At 38.0% G+C, this 23,593-nt stretch overlaps 1 protein-coding gene and 1 pseudogene across 3 annotated transcripts in view; one reads left to right on the forward strand and one right to left on the reverse strand.

The window, feature by feature from the left end:
- Positions 1-16,362, reverse strand: part of CFAP97 (cilia and flagella associated protein 97) — a 40,022-nt gene extending 23,660 nt beyond the window's left edge. The window contains exons 1-3 of one of the 3 annotated variants that reach the window (XM_028099741.1): positions 16,289-16,347; positions 9,882-9,984; positions 8,298-9,337 (exon numbers count right to left, since the gene is read on the reverse strand). In XM_028099741.1, coding sequence (XP_027955542.1) covers positions 8,298-9,321 — 1,024 coding nt within the window. In that variant the 5' untranslated portion in view covers positions 9,322-9,337; positions 9,882-9,984; positions 16,289-16,347. The other 2 variants (XM_028099742.1, XM_028099740.2) reach the window with 2 other exon arrangements.
- Positions 4,607-4,878, forward strand: LOC114206129 (ubiquinol-cytochrome c reductase complex assembly factor 6 pseudogene; annotated as a pseudogene).
- Positions 16,363-23,593: the final 7,231 nt, after the last annotated feature.

Below are 23,593 nucleotides of genomic sequence, written 5' to 3' on the forward strand. Positions count from 1 at the left end.
CAGTTTCTGTGTTGAACAATGTTTCAGTGCTTCAATTACACTTGGAGAAACTGTTTAGGGATTTTGGGTGGGAAAAATACTTAGGCTTTCCATATCCAACAAAGTTTCAAAAATGAATTAGATAGGAATAGTGAGGGATACTTGACGCTTAAACCGAGTCACCCAGTGCCCCTGTATGCAATGCATATTAAAGTTTGAGAAACTCTGGCCTAGTGGATAAAGTTGGTTGCCCAATTAACATACACTTCTACTTTCCCCCTCCTTAATTCTTAACAAATCTCCCCACCCCCACCCCCTTTTAAAGACCCCTACCTATATCCCTTTCTCATGAAGCCCTGTCCCTAAGGAGAAGCTGACCTCCCTTCTACTGATTCCCACTCCTAATTTCAGGGTGAGTCTGGCCCATAATAATCCTATTCCTCTTGCCAATGACTGTCTTACAAATAGGAGTATAACCCAATTCTGGGCAATGAGACATAAGCGAGTCAGTTGAAAGTGCTTCTTTAAAGTTTCCTCCATTCTGAGAGAGCCAGAGGAAAAGATAGTTTCCCTTTCTCTGGCCATTCTCATGTCTGGATCTAAATCCTAAAAATTGCTGCAGACATCTCCTACTAGCAAACACCACAGCTGGGGAACACAGTGGTAGAACCTGGGTCTCTGAGGACAATTTTGAGCCACTGAATTGGTCAACTCTCAAACCTAGTCTATCTATGGAATTCTTGTTAGGTGAGAAATATTGTTTCATTAGGAATTTCTGTTTCCTGCATCCAAAATGATCCTAATACAAAGAGATGATCATTGATAGTCCTGAACAAAAAGCTCAGATATCACAATTTTCCATTAGATGGCTTTTTAAAATCTGACAATTCCAAAAGAGTGAAGTGTTTTCTTCCTAAAAGAAGCTTTTTATTGGACATGTCCTCTCTCTCTCTCTCGCCCTCTCATTCCTAGGATAGAGTAGTCCTTATAATCTGTGGAATCAAGGGGTGCCTGAGTAGCTGGGTTAAGTGGCTGCCTGCAGCTGAGGTCATGATCCCAGGGTTCTGGGATTGAGCCCCACATCAGGCTTCCCTGCTCAGTGGGGAGCCTGCTTCTCCCTCTCCCTCTGACCCTCCCTGCCTTGTGCTTTTCTCACTCTCAAATAAATAAATAAAATCTTTAAAAAATAATTTGTGGAATCAAAAAGTACTTATAAAAATAAGAAATGGAACAGTGGGCCCTTAAAATGCAAATTATAATTTAGTCAAACAGTATTAAAAAACCACAATAAAACCTGTAAGTCACATTATACATTTTTCACTAATTTTCTGTAACATTATTTTTTTTCAATATCCATCTGTACTTTTTTCAAGCTAATTTTAAAGAAAAAAAATTTTTTTACGATTTTATTTGAGAGGGAGAGCACACATGTGGGGGTGGGGGGAGGAAATAGAGAAAGAGACAAGCAGACTCCACACTGAGGGCTCAATCTCACAACCTTGAGATGGTGACCTGAGCTGAAATCAAGAGTCTGATGCCTAATCAACTGAACCACCCAGGCGCCCCGAAAGACAGTTTTATGAGATACTTTATATGCCAAATGTTAGGCTGCTACTTTTAAACACATATAAATCACATTAGAAATTAAGAATGCAGCACTAGAAATAACACAGAAGAAAAAAAGCAAATATATTAGATGCACATTAATACAAAGCATTAGTGACCAGTCTACATTATCTCATCAGATAAATTTTTATGATTTAATTTCAAACACCTTCCAATTTTTGTATTACAAATATTATTTTTAAAGACAATTCTGTTGGGGTGCCTGGCTGGCTCAGTTGGCAGATGATGTGACTTGATCTCAGGGTTGTGAGTTCAAGTCCCACATTGGGTGTAGAGATTACTTAAAAAATAAAATCTTTAATAAATAAATAAATAAAACAATTCTGTCAACTCTGAGGAAAACAACTGACAGTATTTTTTGGTGATGATACAACCTGAGTGTTTTAGTAAAAATTAGAATTTTTGGTAAACTTGAGTTTGAAAGCTTCTCAAAAGTCTTCTGATGAGATTGGTAGTGATATTAACTATAACTTCTATATAGTGTATTATGAAATATGTCATTTGTAAGCTCAATGAACCATATTTTCCAAATAACCTATACATCCTGTTACAAAACCATGAAAGGGTAAAAGACACATTCAAAATTAAGACCAATGTTATAAAATAATACACTATGAATTAATTAGTCTCAAATTTCACATTGTAACTAACATTTAAGAAACTAGTATCTGTGGAATATTGGTATCAAAGAATATTTAAAATTAACTGAAAAGGGCATTAAAATACTCCTCCATTTTCTAAAGATCTGTGTGAGGCCAGTTTTTCTTCATGTACTTCAACCAAAATATCAGCTGTATACAGAAGACGCTATGAGACTCCAGCTGTCTTCTATTGACAGGCATTAGAGATTTACTAATCTCATTTTTTTGGTAAGATAATTATGTTTTATAAAACCTACTTATTACCATTATTGGTTTATTACCATTATTCTCAGGTGAGTTAGTACTGCTCAGATTTCTAATATAATTTCTAATATGATAAATATTTATAAATATAACCCACATAAACAAAAGGCTCTCTGGGGTCCTCAATAATTTTTAAGAGTGTAAATGTTTCTGGTGCAAGGGCCAAAAAGTTTGAAAATCGTTGTGCTAGAGCACTGGGGTTGGTGCTGGAAATCTGGAAGAGTTGAAGATAGACAAAGTCCTCAACGTGATCACTCATCAACCTCATGAATCATACAACTGATCTTATAGATTAGAAAGTAGCCCTAAAATTCTTTTAAAAAAGTGAAAATTTTTACAGTGGATGGCTTGACAAAGAATTAGAGATTTTCCCTAAAAAAGAATATGAATCAAATATATTAGCAATTATAATTTTGATGGTGGTACAGACGTATTCTGTGTCTTTCAGATGCCAATCTAAGAAGAGGTAACTTAAAAAATCAAATGTCAGTGAAACATACAAAATACACTTCCTAACCATCCTGGCTGTGCAACAACAGAAGTTTCCTTGGTTCCTTCACTGACAAATACTGCCTATTTTGTGCCAACAGCTGCTAGATTTGGAGATTCTAGCAATGACTAAGATCCTGCCCTTATGTGGCTTACACTCCAGTGAGAGAAATAAGCAAGCAAACTACACTAATTCCAGGGTCTGATAAGTATCCTGATGGAAGGAAACCAGGCTTTTGTGACAGAGCCAGGGGGAGGGATGTGAAGCTACTAAAGATAGAACACCCAGAAAAAAGTATCTCTGAGGAGGGGATATATAAACCAAGACTTGAGAACCAGACAGAAGGTGTCTATGCAAAGGAAAAGGGCAACAGTAAGTGGAAATGCCCCATAAATACAAAGTATCTGAGAATAGTAAGAAAGCATTGTGACTGGAGCAAGGTAATGAAAGATTTTTTTTTTTAAAGGAGATGCAAGCAATAACCACATTATGTAGAGTAATGGTTTTCATCAACTTTAATAGCCTATTAGACTAACTGCATCAAAATTTCTGTGGAGCCTAGGCATCAGTATTTGTTTTGTGTTTAATAATTTATTTATTTATTTTAAGATTTTATTTATTTGACAGAGAGAGACACAGCGAGAGAGGGAACACAAGCAGGGGGAGCGGGAGAGGGAGAAGCAGGCTTCCCGTGGAGCAGGGAGCCTGATGCAGGGCTCGATCTCAGGACGCTGGGATCATGACCTGAGCCGAAGGCAGACACTTAACGACTGAGCCACCCAGGCTCCCCTGTGTTTAATAATTTAAGTCTTCCAGGTGATACTAATACACTGCCTGGGATGAGAATCACTGACATTGACTCTGTTAGGCTACAATAAGGAATTTGGATTTTATTCTTAACATAAGAGTGAGCCCACTGAAGAATTAAGAAGGAAACTAGTAAGACTAATTTTATTTTTAAAAGATCACTCTGGTTGTTAGGGGAAGAAGCAAAGGGGCAAGAACAAAAAAAACTCAATTCTGAAAGTTTTAAGAGATTGGGTGGAGGGAGTGGAGGCTTAACAACTAGATGGTGATGGCCAAATTCCAAAAGCCAGATTTTTCAACACACTAAACAGTCAATAGGTATGATCAGAGCAGAAAGAAAAGAAAACCTACAAATAAGGGGGCAAGCATAAACTCCTCCAAAATACTTTACCCTTCTGACTGTGAGAATCATTTGACTACATAAGGGATTTGTAAATACTCTTCTTACATTACCACCACATATAAATTATGTAGCTAAAGATTTGTTCTTTCAACAGCATTTCAAACAAAGACAAAGAATACTATTTACATTTAAAAATGTTATCTTCAAATGACCTAAAATCTAATCTGCAAACCCATTACAGTTACATTTACTAGTGTAAAGTTTCAAGTTGTTTTTACTTCACCTGGAAAAAATTGTTTCTTTCACACTAAATAATAATAAATTGGTATGTTCAAAAAATAATAAAAAACTGATATGGAAATAAGCAATAAAAATGTTTACTAATTAAAAAACATTTATAGCTTACAAAAAGATATACCATGCTCATGGATTAGAAGATTAATATTCTTGGCCCTCTGACCCGCGGCCGAAAGCCGGTGCATTCTGCGACCCCCAACCATGCCCGCGGGCATGTCCTGGGCCACGTATCTGAAAATGTTCACTGCCAGCCTCCTGACCATGTGCGCCGGGGCCAAAGCGGTGCATAGGTACTACTGGCCGGACCTGACAATACCTGAAATTCCACCAAAGCCTGGAGAACTCAAAATGGAGCTTTTGGGACTGAAAGAGAGACAACATGAACCTCAAATTTCTCAACAATAGAAACCTCAAAATACTTAACTCTGCCAAGAACTCTGTGAATAATATTGTAAATATTAAATATATATTTTTAAAGTTAAAAAAAAAGATTAATATTCTTAAAATGTCATACTACCCAAAACAATCTACAGATTCAGTGCAATCCCCATCAAAATACCAATGGCATTTTTCACAGAGCTAGAACAAAGCATCCTAAAATTTGTATGGAACCACAAAAGACCCCAAATAGCCAAACCAATATTAAGAAAGGATTAAAAAAACATGGTATTACACTTTTTGATTTCAAACTATACTACAAAGCTATAGTAATCCAAACAGTATGGACTGGCACAAAAACAGACACACAGATCAATGGAACAGAACAGAGAGCCCAGAAATAAGCACACACGTATCTAGTCAATCTAGGACAAAACAAGATTATACAATGGGGAAAAGACAGTCTCTTCAATAAATGTGTTAGAAAAACCGGAGCGCTAGGGCGCCTGGGTGGCTCAGTTAGTTAAGCGACTGCCTTCCTCTCAGGTCATGATCCTGGAGTCCCAGGATCAAGTCCCACATCGGGCTTCCTGCTCAGCAGGGAGTCTGCTTCCCCCTCTGACCCTCTTCCCTCTCGTGCTTTCTATCTCTCATTCTCTCTCTCTCTCAAATAAATAAAATCTTAAAAAAAAAAAAAAAGAAAAAAGAAAAACCGGAGCGCTATATGCAAAAGAATGAAACTGGACCATCTTACACCATATACAAAAATAAACTCAAAATGGATTAAAGATTTGAATGTAAGACCTGAAACCATAAACTCCTAGAAGAAAACATAGGCAGTAAGTTCTCTGACATCAGCCTTTGCAATATTTTTTTGGACTAGTCTCCTCAGACAAGGGCAATAAAAGCTAAAATAAATACGATTACATCAAACTAAGAAGCTTTTGCACAGTGAAGAAAACCGTCAACAAAATGAAAAGGCAATCTACTGAATGGGAGAAGATATTCGAATCATACATCTGATAAGGGGTTAATATCCCAAATATATAAAGAACTTACACTCTCAAAAACTATCAAAAATAACCTGATTAAAAAATGGGCAGAGGACCTGAGAAGACCATAATGAAATATTGCCTCACACCTGTCAGAATGGCTAAAATCAAAAAGACAAGAAATAACAAGTGTTGGTGAGGATGTGGAGAAAAAGAATCCCTCATGTACTGTTGGTGGGGATGAAAACTGGTGTAGAAAACAGTAAGGGCGGTTCCTAAAAAAAAATTAAAAATAGAAATAGCATATGATCCAGTAATTCCACTACTGGGTATTTATCCAAAGAAATAAAAAAACACTAATTTGTGGGACACCTGGGTGGCTCAGTTGGTTAAGCATCCAACTTTTGATCTCAGCTCAGGTCTTGATCTCAGGGTTGTGAGTTCAAGCCCCACACTGGGCTCCATGCTGGGCGTGGAACCTACTTAAAAAAACAAAACAAAACAAAAACACAACAAAACACTAATTTAAAAGATATATGCACCCCTGTTTACTGATTATTTACAGTAACCAAAATAAGGAAGCAACCCAAGTGTCCATACATAGATGAATGGATAAAGAAAACATGGTATATATGTACGATGAACCATTACTCAGACATAAAAAAGAATGAGATCTTTTCACTTGCAACAACATGGATGGACCTAGAGGGTATAACACTGAGAAATAAGAGAAAGACAAAACCATGTAATTTCACTCATCTGTGGACTTTTAGAAACAAAACAAAGAAAAAAGACAAACATACTCAAATACAGAGAACTGGTGGTTGCCAGAGGAGACTGGGTAGGTGGATGGGTGAAATAAAGAAAGGGGATTAACAGTACACTTGTCATGATGAGCACTGAGTACTGTATAGAACTGCTGAATCATTACATTGTATACCTGAAACTAGTAACACTGTATATTAATTACACTTTAATTAAAAAAAAAAAAGGGCAGAGACCTGAATAGACATTTTTCCAAAGATGACAGGATGACACACAGATGGCCAACAGGTACATAAAAAGATGCTCAACATAACTAATCCTCAGGGAAATGCAAATCAAAACCACAATGAGGTACTACCTCACACCTGTCAGAAAGGCTAAAATCAACAACACAAAAACAGAAGTTGGTGAGGATGTAGAGAAAAGGGAACCCTCTTATACTGTTGGGAATGTAAATGGTGCAGCCACTACAGAAAACAGAATGGAAGTTCCTCAAAACATTAAAACCAGAAATGCCATATGATCCAGCAATCTGCTTCTGGGTATTTATCAAAAGAAAATGAAAACACCAATTTGAAGAGATACACACACCCCTATGTTCACTGCAGCATTATTTACCACAGCCAAGATATGGAAGCAACCTAAGTATCTACCGACAGATGAATGGATAAAGATGTGGTATATATACACAATGGAATATTACTCAGCCATAAGAAAGAGATCTTGCCATTTGTGGCAACATGGATCTGGAGAGTATGATGCTAAGTGAAATAAGATGAAGACAAATATACCATATTTGTCTTTCACTTGTATGTGGAATCTAAAAACCAAAACAAAAGAACTAACAAAACTAAGCAGACTCACAGATATAGGAAACAAACTGTTGCTTACCAGAGGACAGGAGGGACAAAATAGGTTAAGGTGATTAAGAGGTACAAACTTCCATTTATAAAATAAATTAAGTCACAGGATGTAATGTGCAGCACAAGGACTAAAGTCAGTAATATTGTAATAATTTTGTATGGTGACAGATGGTAACTAGACTTATCATGAGTATCATTTAATAATGTATAAAAGTACTGAATCATTGTGATATATATACCTGAAACCAACAAAATACTCTGTGTCAATTATACTCCAAAAATTTCTATCTTAAAGGAACTGAAACTTGAATTATGCTATTTCATCAACTTGGTAATTATTTTCAAGCAATCCTCTTTAACCTTTAACTTAAAGTCTGAATAGTTCCCTACAGTTTATTCTGAAAATTTCATTTGCCAGCACTCTTGCTTTCTCTGATATGAAGACAACAGGTCAGGTTATTTTAACTTTAGTACTGTTGCCTTTCTTAAAGAAGAAAGTGAAATATATCTTATACACAACTCTCAAAAGTGAAAAACATCTGGCTCCACCTCTCTCATTTCTGTTATCTGGTCCCTCTAGACTTTATGACTTTGTAAGACACTAAAACAGAATTAGGGCAGTAGTTTCTAGTCCTAATTAGCTTTTCAATATTATAACTAATGATATTCCAGGTATTTTTATGGTAAAATAGGATATTAGGTAAAGTTACTACATCAATTATCCCAAACAATAAATATATCTAATAGAAAAATCAATGCAAATTCATAGCATTTGATATTTAAGCTCAATATACCATGAAGTTTAATATTTAAGTCCAATATATACAGCTTTTAAAAAGAGAAGAAAATTACCTTTCAACAGATGATTGAGGTCCATTGTGTCATGTAAGGCTTTCTGTTTATATCTGTGGTCTGAACTGGAATCTAACACTGAAGATTTTGATGTGAGATCAGGCCCTTGTTTTTCTTGCCCTTTTTTGGTTGATTTCAACGATTTTGAATTAGTTTTTAAATCCTCAATATTTCCATATACTTCTTGACTCACGTTTTCTTGCCTTTTAACTTTTACTTTTTGATCATTTGATGCTCCCAGTTCAAAAGATTGAACAGGGCTGATGTCTGGAGTTGAAAGAGGAGTGACATCTGTCACAGTATCTTCAGATTCCTCATGGTAGTCATTGACTTTTGGTTTAGTACTTGAAGGCTGTATTCCTGTTGATTTCACTCCTGCTTTATATTTCTGTTTTGGTGACAAGTGGGTTACACCACATAGACGTTTTTTTAATGATGGCGATGAATCAGAAATACAGCTATCAGACCCTGCATCTGAACAATCTGTGCCTGAACTTGAAGATGAGGAGGACAAAGAGGAAGAGGAGGAAGAAGAATTACTTTTGGAATACTTTTTACTTATGTTTTTTTTAAAGCTATTATATGGTTTAGCTGACTTGGACCTGACATGTTGCTTTTTCCCATCATCACTGCTTTCCTCTCCATCTGTATAATAATCATCTTCACCTTCTTTTATAATTTTGGGACTTCTACTTGGAGTGGGCAAGTGTATTTTATGCCCTGTTGTAGCATCCCACAATTTTTTTGATCTTGAAGTGGTCAATGATAAAGAATTTCTGGTTTGCATATTATCATTTTCTACAGGGTGTTCTTCTGGAGTAATTTTCTCCTTTACTGCATTTTCCTTACTTTGTATTCCAAATTCCAAGTTTACATTTTCTGTATCTTTATCTATTCTCTCTTTAGGGTCATCATTTTGCTTGCCAAAAACTGAGTTACTTTCACATTTCTTTGCTTCTTCAAAGTCACTGTCAAAGAAGGAATGGTCCACTTCACCTTCTGATATATCTATAAACTGATCCATGATGGTAAAAATATATCTGAAAAAGAGGCCAGTGTTACCATCAAACTAAAGAATAATTTCCCAATACTTTTCACTTTTTACAGTAATTGCATATCCCAAACTGAGAAGTTTGATTATAGCGAAACATGACAAAAAAACACCAAAAAAATAGTAACTCAGTGAAGTGATAATCAGGCTACATGGGTAATAATAAATTGTACCAGTGATTTGAAACATAACTAAGTCTAATAGTTCAGTTCACAAGAGTACTCAAGGCAAGCATATCACAAACATATACCTAGGTGAATATCCATACACCTAGGTGAACCCTAAAGAAAATCTGCCTTCTGTAAGTACAATTAGAGTTTAGAATAAAAAGGGATGGTGTCACAACCTTCCCAAATCAGCTAAGCCATCTTGAATTTAGAATTTGACCTCTAATATTATTCTACACTAAAAAACACACACAAAAAACAAAAAAAAAACCCCCAAAAACCAACAATCAAAAAACTGTAAGGACTTGGAAGGCAGCTGATTCTATTTTTGGAGGGAAAGAAAAACAAGGACCTAAAATATCTTACTGTTATCAGAAGGCACAGTATTCAAATATGCCTGATATCGTGGTAATACAACAACGGCTCTAGTTTAAAGGGGCTTCCACTGTCCACATTGGACAATTCAGTACTGGAAAACAAAACACACAAAATATGGTTAAAAATGAAAAAGTACTTCTGTAGAAAGCTATTAGTCCATAATGATATTCAAAAGGGCAAATAATATGAGGTACATTAAAGGAAAGGTATGCATAAATTTCCAATAATATATAGCCAACAATCCAATTATGCACTCAGTATATTCAATTATGATTAATTCTACTACAATAAAAAATTATGTAATCTGTATTCTAAATCAGCCATAATACTCTGGAGCCTTTAATTGCTTAAGTGATCCCGCAACCTATAAAACAAGTACAAACATGATTTAAAAATCAACCAAACTCATACTATTAGTAATGGAATAGGTTAATAAGAGATTCGAGGTATATGTGGTAATACATTTTATCATCATTGGGTAACTTTTTCTGCCTTTAAGGTTTTGAAGAATTTAAGAGATTCTGACATATTAAACAAAAAATTTAACTATTCACAATCAGCTTTTAAATGCCTAAGGAAATCTGATTAATTGAATTAGTAAGTTAAGACTTATCAGATTTATTAAAAATGTCTAAGTGCTTAGCTAGACTTCCTTTATTAGATGTGTAAGTATCCCTTGTCAGGTGTTCAAGGTACTTAAAAAAATAAAATACTCCAAAATTTTAATTGTGCTGTTCATAAACGGTATAGAATGTTCAGGGAAAATTAAGCTAAGTGAAGATTAATCAAAGTACAAATGAGTTTTAAAATTCTAACACATTATTTGACTTAAATTGAAATAAGATATGCAAGTAGATCTTAAAAGTTTAAGAAAAATCAGATGACTTATACCTAAATAATAAATACAAGAAATATTATTTCCCATAGCACAGATCAATGCCCTCGTAAGTTTTAAAACTCAAATCAACAGAAGGATGCCTCCTCCACAAATCCTCAAAGATATTTAATAAGGTTTTAGATGTCATATTTATCCACATTGAAATTAAAGTTTACTCTCTTATAAAAATTGAAACTTATCTCCTTGGCATTTGGCAATTAATTTTCAGAGCCATAAGAAAGTCATAAGCCTTTGAATCAGTACCTTCATTTCTGAAATTCATTCTAAGAATGTAATACTAAAAAGAAAGAATGGTGTGCTGAAAAAAACTTGAACAGAAGAATATTATGACTCCGTCAAAAGAATTATTTATATCAGGGGTCAGCAGGCTACTGTGCATAAGCCAGATCTGACCTGCTGTTTCTGTAAATAAAGTTTTACAGAACACAGCCACAGGTTTAGATATTGTCTCTGACAGCTATCACACTGTAACCGCAGAGTTGAGCAGCTGTGACAGAGACCATATAGCCCACAAAGCCTAAAATATTTACCAACTGACCCTTTACTGAAAAAGTTTGTGGACCCCTGATTTAGGTGATATATCAGCATGAAAAATGCACAATACAAAACTGTTATCCACACTGGAATAACAATACAATTTACACATTTAAACAAAAACTAGGGGGGGAAAGGGCAAAATTAAGTTGACCTGTTAGAAGAAAACCAGCAATCCCACTGCATTTTTAATATTTCCATTACTGTTTTTAGAATAGTGTCCCTGCAATAAATTAAGCAAATAAGTGATGACTGGGAGTCTGCACAATGATAAAGAATGAACAGAGTCAGACACACTCAGGCCCAAACTTGGTTCTGCCACTTCCCAGGTGTGTTTCTGGGCACATGTACAAGGATGTTCATCATAGCACTACTGTTTGTAATAGCAATGAGTTAGGAAAAAACTCAATGTCTAATAAGAGGAAAACGGATAAGCAAAATGTTGCATAAGATATACTGTATGTCCGTCAAAAAGGATGAGCTGAGATATACAAAATGTTTACTAAAAGAGTGGAATTAAATAAACAGTTATATAAAACTTAAAACACACATACTGAATTCCTCATGGGCACAAAATTACACAGCATGGACTGGAAGGACATCATTCAACAGCTGAGTATGAGGCTGTAAGGGGAGAGAAGGGATGAAGGTGAAGAAGCCCCCAAGGGGTAAAAAATAAAGAACCTGGCAGAGGCCTGTGATCATTGGTTATCACATCACAAAGAGTAGGACTGAGGGGTACCTGGCTGGCTCAGCAAGTTGAGCATGTGACTCTTGATCTCAGGATTGTGAGCTGGAGCCCCATGTTGGGCGTAGTGCCTACTTAATTAAAAAAAAAAAAAGATTATGACTGATCACTGTCAATCTAATTCTGTTCACCTGACTTCAAAAAGGAAACCAACAGATCAAAGCAGCCACTGAATGGTGGATAGCTCTTATAAACATTATTTTGTCATTAAATTCCCAATAAAGTTACCCTCTTTTGTAAGGTAATTAACTCTTTAATCCAAATGTCAAGGGATGGAAGAAAGGGTTGCGGATATCTTTTTTTCTCTCACTTTGTTACGTGGTTAAGAATACCTTTGTGATTAAAGAAATTGGGGGGGAGGGGCGCCTGAGTGGGTCAGCCTGGTTAAGGGTCTCTCAATTTCGGCTTAGGTCATGATCCCAGCGTCATGAGATAGAGTATGGAGCCTGCTTAAGAGTCTCTCTGTCTTGCTCCCTCTTGCCCCTCCCCCACCCCCTCCGCTTGCCTGTGCTCTCTCTCAAAAAATTTTTTTGAAGTTTCTTCAAATTTTAAAAACAAATGGTTTCATGGCAGTGCCCAGAGCATAAATTTCCCTAGTCAGTTTAAAAAACAACTCTTTCAAAAACAAATCATCCAAATCATTCTCACTACCATGCCTCAGAAAAACTTTACATTTTTCAGGAAATACACAAAATTACTAACATAACTAAGTCTCATTTGTATTAGTGCTACTATTCTAGTACAACTAACAGCTAAAATGTATCTAAGTTTAAGAGGTTTTTATCATTCCCATTTACCAATGAGAAAAATGAAGCAGCACAAGAACTTGCCCTGAGTCACATAGCTTGGTAAGTGGCACAGCCAGGATTCTAAGGTAGGCATAGTTTAAAGATGTTTTTAATCACTGTTTACTCTGCTTCAAAGTCAGGTCCTTGAGTAAGATCTGTTTGTTTTTAACCTTTAGAATACATTGCTGTGATATCTATGATTTATCTGTTAGTAAACTGTCAGCAAGATAACCAGCTCTTCTCACCACTGGGACTTTTAAAGGAAAATGGAACCTATTTAGCAATATGGATTTAGGAACAGAAAAGGATGGTCTGTACAGTTAAAATTAGATACACATGCCAGTGATTGCCACACATTTTGCTGGGATTTATTTGCTATGTAGCAGTTTTCCACTAACAAAGTAAATGGGAACAAACCTCACTGGAACCACAAATTAAATAAACCAGTAGTAGCCTTGAGTAAATTAAAAAGTGTTAACCTAGGTAACAAGAATTCAGAACTTTAAATTAACTTATGACCCTCTCTATCCCAATCTGAGCTTGTGACCAAACCACCTTTCCAAAGACAGTAGTGAATTCCAAAGGTATTTCTGACAAGGAGAGTGACAAATCCGGAAGTCACTAAACTTGAAATGTTTCCAGCATGTCTCCTCTTTATGTGTTTGGCATATCAAGTCAAATTTTGTGATCCCCGATAAACCCTGAGTGAGACCTATTTAAAGTTCCCTATAAAGGTGCACGGCAAAATAATGCAAGTTAGAGCTAATACCCTTCCCCTACCCTCAGAGCTCCCCAACAGTCCTGAAAGGTAAAAATTTTACCCCCTTACATTAGGAATGAAGAGACTAAGGCCTAGCAATTTAAATGGCTTTAACAATTTAAATTAGTTTGTATCAAGTATGCCTCTTACGACTTCAAGCTTTATCGAATTTGTGAATTAAAAAAAAAAGGAGATGGACAGGTGAAAATAAGGATTCAAAGGTTCCGGATAAATGGAAAAGAAACTAACATTCATATAGATTTTATTATGTGCCAAGCACTGTTTTAAGCACTCTTTCATTGATCACTTACCATGGATTATCTTCACTGACCATTTAATACTAGTAACAACTCTGAGGCTAGAGACAAGGAAACCGAAGCACAGAAGTTAACTGACATGTTCAAAGACCACATGGCTAGAAAGCAGCAGAGTCAGGATCTGAATCCAGACAGTCAGCAGTCTTACTGATTATGCTATACTGAGACAAGCAGAGGAAAATTAATAAGCCAAAAAACCTAATGGGAAGGTATACTCTGAAATAGCCAAACAGTAACACAATAATAGCGCAGACACAGAATGAGGGAAGGTGAGGAGGGAAGGTGCACTGAGGGCCCCAGCTTAAAAGAAGGTTCACTGAAAAAAGACTTGGAGCTTACCAAGTGGCAAAAGCATGACTTAGAAATTAAAAGATTAAAACGCTCTTAAGTCATACCGGGATAGCAATATGCAGTCTTCAGATAACTTGCATTATATTCTGCTTGGTCAAACTACTTCTTGAATGAAGCATTTAGCTCTCAGTGCTATGGTGAAGAGTCTAGAATCTAAGTCATGATCAATGGTTTATAGAACAAGGGATTCATAGCTAGTAAATGCAATGGCTAAGAGAAAAGGTATGCTCAGATATTTAAAGGACTGTGATATGAAAAAAAGATTTTAGAGCTGTTATTTGTAGTTCTTTGTAGTTATTTGTAGTACATAAACCTGTTCTTAAATCAACGTAAGAATTGTTCAAAATGGAAAGGGCTACTTTCTAAGATTATGAGCCACGAGTCACTAGATAATGTTGGAGCAAAAACTGAATGTCCACTTGCTGGGATGCTACAGAGGGAATCCATGCATTAGGAGGATATCATTTTCCCAACCATAACATTTTATGAACTAGGTCTAAATCCCAACATCTGTTTGTAATCCAAATGATTAGGTAATTCTTTGAAATCCGTTTTTCATAGCTAACAGTTTGTGCCTTATCTCCTTACCAAACAGGAAACTCCTGGATCTTGCTCATCTTTATATCCCCAGTGCCTAAGGTAGGATCTGACAAATATTAGACATTCAAAGAATGTTTATCTGATGAAGGAGTTTGGAGTTCGGAGACTTAAGATTGAACTCTAGTTCTGCCCTTTACTATGTAAGCAGAAAAATCACTGCTTATCCCTGAGCTAGTTCCTTGACAGTTTCCCACAATCGTCCCCCACCCCCCCACCACACACACCAGAATTAACTATCCCCTTATCTGTATTTACATGGTTGATGAGTCCTCAACAGTTAAGGACCTACCTTAGTAAGTGGTCACAGTTCATGAGAGGTGGCACATAAATAAACCTGGGAGACTTTTCAGGCATAACATCCCACAGATAGGGTTATTATAAGGACTTAAGCTCCCTGGTGATTAAACTGAATTTATAGAAAAATTATCCAACGATCCCATCCACTAAGCAATCCTTCCGATAACACTTATTTCAAAGTTAGTGAGATTCAATTTACATTGGAAAATAAAAATGTGGACTTAAGATTATGAAGATTCTCTTTACAACATATTGGGAAAGGGTAAAACTTAAATGATAATTCATTTAATAACTCTTTGGGGCTCAAAGAAAACCGGTATTTGTCAAAGCTGCCTGGGCGTCACTTGGACACTCACCACCATTTGTATAGCTCCTGCAGGGCCAGCAACAGAAATACTAATGCTTTTTAAGTTACATCAGGAAAACACAAGTAAGAATCTGGCATTTTTTAAACTGTCATTTCGTTACTGTGACATCACATTATTTCTGTAATTAGGTGTATAATACGGTCCAAACAAGGCTGGGTCCACGAAAATCTCGGCCCAAAGTAAACACCCGTTTTCCAGGGACTTGAGTCAAGGGTCCGTTCACCACCTCCTCCTGACCATCCCCCTTCACCTCCCCGCACAGGTAGCAGAAGATAACTGACAGCCCCTCAGGCTCGGGAGTTCAGAGTCAAGTCCTCAGAGGTGGGCGGCGCCGACCCGAACCCGGCTCCCCAGTTACCACCACTTCTTGACTCAGGGCCGACCCCGGCCCCCAGGCCATCCCCGAACGCATCCTGGAGGTAGGCCCGGCGGTTCCCATAGGGGCCGGCTGGGGCTGCGGGCGGCCCCACGGACCCACCGGCCGCGGGCTCGGACGCCTTTGTTGTGGTTACACACTCCACTCGTGGGGCTGGCTGGGCCGCACAGCCGACGGAGCAAAGGGCTGGGAGTCCCGGCCCGCCCGCCTTCCTAACCTCCCGCGCTGGCTTCCTCATACCGACCCTGAGTGCTCGCTGCTGCCTGGGCTCCAGAGAGAGGAAACGGATCCCGAACGGAGGCGAGGGTGGCGGGCGCGTCGCGGGCGGGGAAGAAGGGGTTGCTCGCGCGCCGCTTACCTGGGTGCTGTAGCCGTCGCAGCCGCCTCGCGCGCCGCCAGCGGCGTTCCCGGGTCGCGCGCACGCGCCACCGCGCGCACGCAACCCCCGCACGCGGCCCCCAGCCGCACGGCTCTTGCTTCCGGAGGCGGAGAGAACCGAAAGGGAAAGGAGGGGGTGCAGAGGCAGCGCCGCAAGTACCGCGGGAACTGGGCGGAGGCCGACGGTGCGGCGCGGCGCCTCCTCGTGGCTCCTCGCGGAGGGCGTCATAGAGCGCGGTGGGCCCGCCGAAGGCCTAGAGAGGCTCGAGCACCGCGCCCCGCTGCGGGAGGCGGGGAGGGGGAAGCCAGGCCCGCGACTCCGGAGTGGGAAGGGACACGTGAAGAAATGAGTCTTGGAGGCGGTCAGTTGCCCAGTGCACCGTTAAGGTCTTATTGCTACTGTCCTCGCTACTAATGGCAGTGCGGGTGGACCTAGTTGTTATGGTGGCTGATTGGGAAAGTGGCTTCAGTTATCTTGTCCTTACCAAAACAATAGCAGTAGTAAATGGGGGCAGCTGTGACTTTGTGATTCTTTTTATCAGCAAAGCTCAGATCAGAGAACCAGTTGGTTCTATGATCCAAGAGCTGGTAACACATTAGAAAGCCCTCTGACTACTGGTGAATGAAGTGGGTGGTTAAAACCAGAAAAAAAAATCTCTGTGGAATATGTTGAATGCCATAATTTTTCGGATTTGAACTCACAGGCACATAGTAGGTGTGGTAGAATAATGGTGCCCCAAATATGTACACTTCCTAATCCCTGGAACGTGTGAATAGGCCATTTAACATGGCAAAAGGGACTTGGTGCTATGTGGTTAAGGATCTTGAGATGGGAAAATCAACCTAGATTATCCAGGTGAGTTCGACGTAATCATATAGATTCTTAAAAATGAGAGTCAAGGGGCGCCTGGGTGGCTCAGTTGTTAAGCGTCTGCCTTTGGCTTGGGTCATGATCCCAGGGTCCTGGGATCGAGCCCCGCATCGGGCTCCCTGCTCCGGAGGAAGCCTGCTTCTCCCTCTCCCACTCCCCCTGCTTGCGTTCCCTCTCTCGCTGTGTCTCTCTCTGTCAAATAAATAAAATCTTAAAAAAAAAAAAAATGAGAGTCAAGAAGTTTGGAGCCATTAATAGGAGTGGTGGTCGTAGAAGAGGTTGTAATGTAGAGCACCGTGACTGTAGTTAACAATACTGTACTGCATATTGGAAAGTTAATACAGTAGATCTTAAAAGTTCTCATCACACACAAAAAAAGTTCTCAGGGGTGCCTGGGTGGCTCAGTCAGTTAAGCCCCCAACTCTTGATTTCGTCTCAGGTCATGATCTCAGGGTGGTGAGATGGAACCCTGTGTGAGGCTCTAGGCACTGAGGGTGGAGCCTGCTTAAGATTCTCTTTCCTTCTCCCTCTGCCCCTCCTCTCACTCTCACTCTCTCTCTTAAAAAAAAAAATTCTCATCACAAGGGAAGAAATAGGTAACTGTGAGGTGATGGATGTTAACTAGACTTATTGTGGTATTCATCTCATATACGTATATTATGTTGTACACCTTAGACTTATATGTTGTTATATGTAAGTTATATCTCAATAAAACTGTAAAAAAGTTTTTTAATTTAAAAAGAGCAGCGGGGCGCCTGGGTGGCTCAATCGTTAAGCCTCTGCCTTTGGCTCAGGTCATGATCCCAGGGTCATGGGATCGAGCCCCACATCGGGCTCCCTGCTCTGCGGGAAGCCTGCTTCTCCCTCTCCCACTCACCCTGATTGTGTTCCCTCTCTCGCTGTCTCTCTGTCAAATAAATAAAATCTTTACAATAAATAAAAATAAAAAGAGCAGCAAGAGGTCAGAGTGATGTAAGGGGTCCCTGAGTCAAGGAAAGCAGGCATCTCTGGAAGCTGACAAAGGGAAGGAAAGGTATTCTCCCCTGAAGCCTCCTGGAGGAATGCAGCCCTGTCAATACCATGATTTTAGACTTCTGACCCCCAGAACAGAAAGAGAATAAGTTTGTGTTGTTTTAAAGCACCAAGCTTGCAGTAATTTATTACAGCAGCAATAGAACCTAATGCAATGGGTACTCAATACAGTTTTCACATGAGAGTGTGAAGAAAGCTAGGAACTACGGGTTACCCATATCCTAGGGAGTGTCTCTAAGGAATTGACTCTATTTTTGTGCTTTACAATGTATCTTGTACTTTTGAGTTGTAATCGCCAGCAAGTACACAGGATCATTTTGTTGTTTTTGTAGGCTAAAAGGCAGAATTTCACTTAATTCTGCTTGATGAAACTATGCTGGTACCATTTCCCAGGGACGAGTGTCTACTCTGATCAAAAGTTTGTTACAGAAAGGGTTTGAAGAAACATTTCTCCAAAGAAGACACACAAATGGCCAATAAGCACATGAAAAGATGCTCAACATGACTAATCATTAGGGAAATGCAAACAAATTTTAATATCACTTCACACACATTAGGATAGCTATTATAAAAATAAGAGAGAAAATAAAAAGGATTGACAAAAACGTGGAGAGATTGGAAACCTTGTGTATTGCTCATGGGAATGTGAAATGGTGTGACTGCTGTGGAAAAACTATGGCAGTTCCTCAATAAATTGAACACAGAACTACCATATGAGCCAGCGATTTCACTTCGGGTATATACACGAAAGAATTGAAAGCAGAGTCTCAAACAGATATTTGTATACCCATGTTCATAGTAGCATTATTCACCAAAGCCAAAAGATGGAAACAACCCAAATGTCTGTCAACAGGTGGATAAACAAAATGTGGTATATTCACACAGGAATGTTATTCAGCCATAAACAGGAATGAAGTTATGATACATGCTACAACATGGATGAATCTTGAAAACATTATGCTAAGTGAAATAAGCCAGGCACCAAAGAACAAATATGACTCCACCTGTATGAAGTACCTAAAATAGGCAAGTCACAGTAACAGAAATTAGAAGTGGGGTACCTGACTAGCTCAGCTGATGGAGTGTGCAATTCTTGATCTTGGGGTTGCGGGTTTGAGCCCCACGTTGGGAGTGGAGATTGTTTAAAAATAAAATCTTTGAAAAAAAAGAATAGAGGTTACCTGGGGCTTGGGGGGTGGAGAGGGGAGGGGGAGTTCTTATTTAATGTGTACAGAGTTTCGGTACAGGATGACAAAAGTGATCTAGAGATGGATACTGGTGATGGATGTACAACAGTGTGAATGTACCTAATACCACTGAACTGTACACTTAAAAATGGTTAAAGTATTAAATTTTGTGTATGTTTTATCATGATAAAAAAAGCTTATTATATCTTAAACTTTAAATATGGCTCTTTCTGGACTATAAATTTATAAAATTTTGCCTTTTCCCTGGTTTTCATTAGTCCATATTGAATGAATTAATCAATAACATGAAATAGATTGTAAATAAGCTTTTTTTTTTAAGATTTTTATTTATTTATTTGACAGAGACACAGTGAGAGAGGGAACACAAGCAGGCGGAGTGGGAGAGGGAGAACCAGGCTTCCCACTGAACAGGAAGCCCGATGTGGGGCTTGATCCCAGGACCCTGGGATCATGACCTGAGCCGAAGGCAGACACTTAACGACTGAGCCACCCAGGCGCCCCTGTAAATAAGCTTCTTCAGGACAGAGATTTTAATTTCTTTGTGCCGCTTCATAATTCTGGTCAAAGACGGTCATCAACTCATAAGTGAAAAAAGGCTCTTCTCCAGATACATTGAATCTGGACTCTTTTATCAGAAAAGATGAAAATAATATCCCTTGACCCCTTTTCAAAAGTTGTTTTTCACTTATTATAAACCTCTTGAAACAGAATATAGGCTTGACTATTTCTGTAGAGAGCTATTAAAAGAACTTTTTGCATAATAGCTGGAGGTTTTTTCATCTATGCTAAACTCCCTTTCCCCTAAATGGATTTTTTTAAAAAAACTTAGGAATTAAGTTTTGAAGGATGAAGTCTTTCTGGGGTTGAAGTTTATAAACCAAATTGAAATTAAATGTAGTTAAGTTTCATATATTTTAAGTATCTAAAGGGGGGTACTTCAAAATATCTAAATGCTGTAAAAGGAAATTGAGAAAGCAAAATGACTTAGATTCACATTTGAATTTCCTGAACTTCCACAAAGCAGAATTAGTAGCTCTCTTCTTGCCACCATAGAACTTTGTAATACCTTAGTAATATATATTACATTGCTTTATGCTTCTCCCCCACCCCAAACAGAATGAGAGCTCTTCAAGGACAGAGACCATAGTTTTTTAAAGATTTATTTATTTTAGAGAGATGGGGCAAAGGGAGAGGGAGAGAGAGAATCTCAAGCAGACCTCACTGAGCAGGGAGCCTGATGTGGGGCTCGATCCCACAACCCTGAGATCATGACCTGAGCTGAAATCACGAGTGGGACGCTTAACCTACTGAGCCACCCAGGCGTCCCCAGAGACTATGTTTTACACTGCTTTCTAACAAAGCACCTAGCTAATATTTTTGGACTGAATGAATGAATAAAAGTCACATACTACCTTCCAGAAGTTTACAATCTATTTAAAAGCCGATGAATGCTATTATTATTGTATTGATTTTGTAAGGACATTATTTGTATAATATAGAAAGCTGTTTGTTTTGCCCTTTGACATTACTTTTAACTATTTGAAAGATGGCATCATGGAGGAGAATCTTGTAATATAGGTTCACCACCTACTAGCTGTGTGATTTTGAACAAGTCATTTAACTTCGCTGAGCCTGTTTCCTAATCTGGAAAATGAGATTATAAAACTTACCTTATGTCCTTTATAGAGTTATAGTGAGGAACATATGTTTTAAAAAGAATTTCCAAAAGTTGAAGTTTCCATTGAGGGGCACCTGGGTGGCTCAGTCAGTTAGGTGTCTGCCTTTGGCGTTCATGATCCTGTGGTCCTGGCATCTAGCCCCAGCATCTGGCTCCCTGCTCGGCGGGACGTCTGCTTCTCCCTCGCCTAGTGCCCTTTCCCTCCACTTGTGCTCTCCTGCTCTCTCAAATAAAATCTTAAAAAAAAAAAGTTTCCATTAAAATATGAGATTATTTTTACTACTTTTTTGGGTCTACTCAATTATTCTAGATATAGTATCATGGAAGAATATCAGATTTATTCATTCAAAAGTATTTATTAAGGGCCTACTCTCTGCAACCCCTATTCATACTCTAATTAATATTCTAATATTAATTTTACTTTCCGTAGGTATGTTCTCTTTCCTAGAGCAAATAAATGACAAATGAAAGGTACTTTTTGGCTTCTTTTTGGCAGTATATAAAAGCTTTATATAATATTAAATACATAGTGTTAATCTGAAAATATTCAAAATCCTTTCCTAATTTATGCAAGTACATTTAATCAATATTGTGTCCTACTTTATATTTTACTCTGCTCATAATACATATGAAAAAGCATAAAGATCAGTTCAAAAAGTTTTTTGGCCCACATGCATTTTGGAGAAATTAGATAAGTAAACACAATTTATATTCCTTCTTTATAATCTGCTGCCCAATAATACTGGATATCAAATCTGAGTGTAGAATTGTTTTCACTTTGTTTCATAACTTGAAAATATTAGAGTAAAATAAAGTTGAATGATACCGCTATATCACCAAACTCTTCACTGAGAAACATAGTTTTATACTGTCTCCCTTTCCCCTATCCTTCCCTAGGTCCTTTTGTTCATTTTATAGGCAAATGGGATTAGATTATGAAGAACTATCAATTCCAGGAACAAGAAATGTGAATTTTAACATATTTACAGTGATAAGTCACTGGATACCACTGACTTGGGTGTGCAGCCAGATGATCCACAAGAAACTGATTAGTATATTCTGTCAAAGCAAATTGTGGTGGGTCATTAAAGTAATGCAACCAGTGAATTATACTCCCCATATTTAAGCCCATGTGTAGACCTCTCCCTGTTTAATTACTGGTTGGGCCATATGATTTGCTTTGGCCGATGGGACATTAGCAAATGTAAGGTAAGCAAAAGCTTAAAAACCTTGCACATGGCATCCTTGAGACTGTCATGTGAAGAAGGCCAAGCTGACCTTTTGGAGGGTAAGTACACAGGGAGCAGAGACAAGCCATCTCAATAGAGACTCCATAGATCTAACAGCCCCAGTGTATGCATCCAGGAGACCGTAGTTTCATTAGTGACCCCAGGCAAGAAGAGCAGAATTGCCCAACTGACCCCAGTCCAAATTGCTGACCCACAAAATCATAAGCAAATGAAATGGTTATTTGGTGGTAGCTTGTTATGCAACAATAAGATAATTGACACACCATATTTCCAGTGTGTCTTCTTTTGGATAATAACCTCTTGGATAATACTTAGTTTTTAAAAGAATAAATAACTAGCTGGAATTTAAATAAAAGCTTGAAACGAACAAAAATATTTGGCAGATAAAAATATCAAATTGCACAGCTCATTGTATGTAAATTATTCTTCATAAAACAATAATTACAAAAAAGAGAATTAAAAATAATAAAAAAATCCACCAAATATCTTACTTCCTATGAATGTTGTATTTTTTTCCTTTGTTGAAATAATGACACCGATGATGCCTTATAGAAAAACAGTATAGTCATAGTAATTTAAAAATATATTTTAATGCTTACTTTTCTTCACTATGCTCCCTGGGAAGCAGGATCTAACTCATTTGATTGGAAAACAATAGTGCTGTTGAACTGTAGAAATTCTTCAGGATTGTTTCCCTGTATCTCTCATCCATTTACTTCTTCCCTTTCTTCTTTCTATTCCCGAATGGCCCTATCACCCATCCTTTCAAATCATTAATCTCTTCAGAATTCCTTCATTTCCTTTCCAGTTCTTTCATCTATCAAAGATACAGCTGCTGCTTTATTGGTCTTAGTAGTAATTACTAGTATTTAGCATATTAGCATCTTTTCAGTAAACATCTGTATATTAACGATGGGATCATGATAGGAGAATAGGAAAATAATGTAGTCTAAAAATTATTTGGACCTCTTTCGCTTGTGTAGGTAGTAACATTTGTATTGAATCTTTGGTAACAAAAATATAGGGGCTTGGAGCCAAAGTGATCACCGCAACTGTGTACACACTTTGGCACCAGGCCGACTTTTCGGGCCTTTCGATAACTAGCATTTGCAGGCTTTATTACTCTTGCACGTTCGTCGGATTCTTTCCCTGAAGGAAATAAAAGGAAGGTTGTTGGGGGAAACTGTATTAAAAGTGAGGATCAGGAATGGTTGCCGATTTTATCTAAATAGCAGGTGAAAACAAA

The sequence above is a fragment of the Eumetopias jubatus genome, unplaced genomic scaffold (assembly GCF_037043125.1).
Source record: "Eumetopias jubatus isolate StellerSeaLion01/CBP00866 unplaced genomic scaffold, mEumJub1_p1.0 scaffold_2, whole genome shotgun sequence".
Taxonomy (NCBI): Eukaryota; Metazoa; Chordata; class Mammalia; order Carnivora; family Otariidae; genus Eumetopias; species Eumetopias jubatus.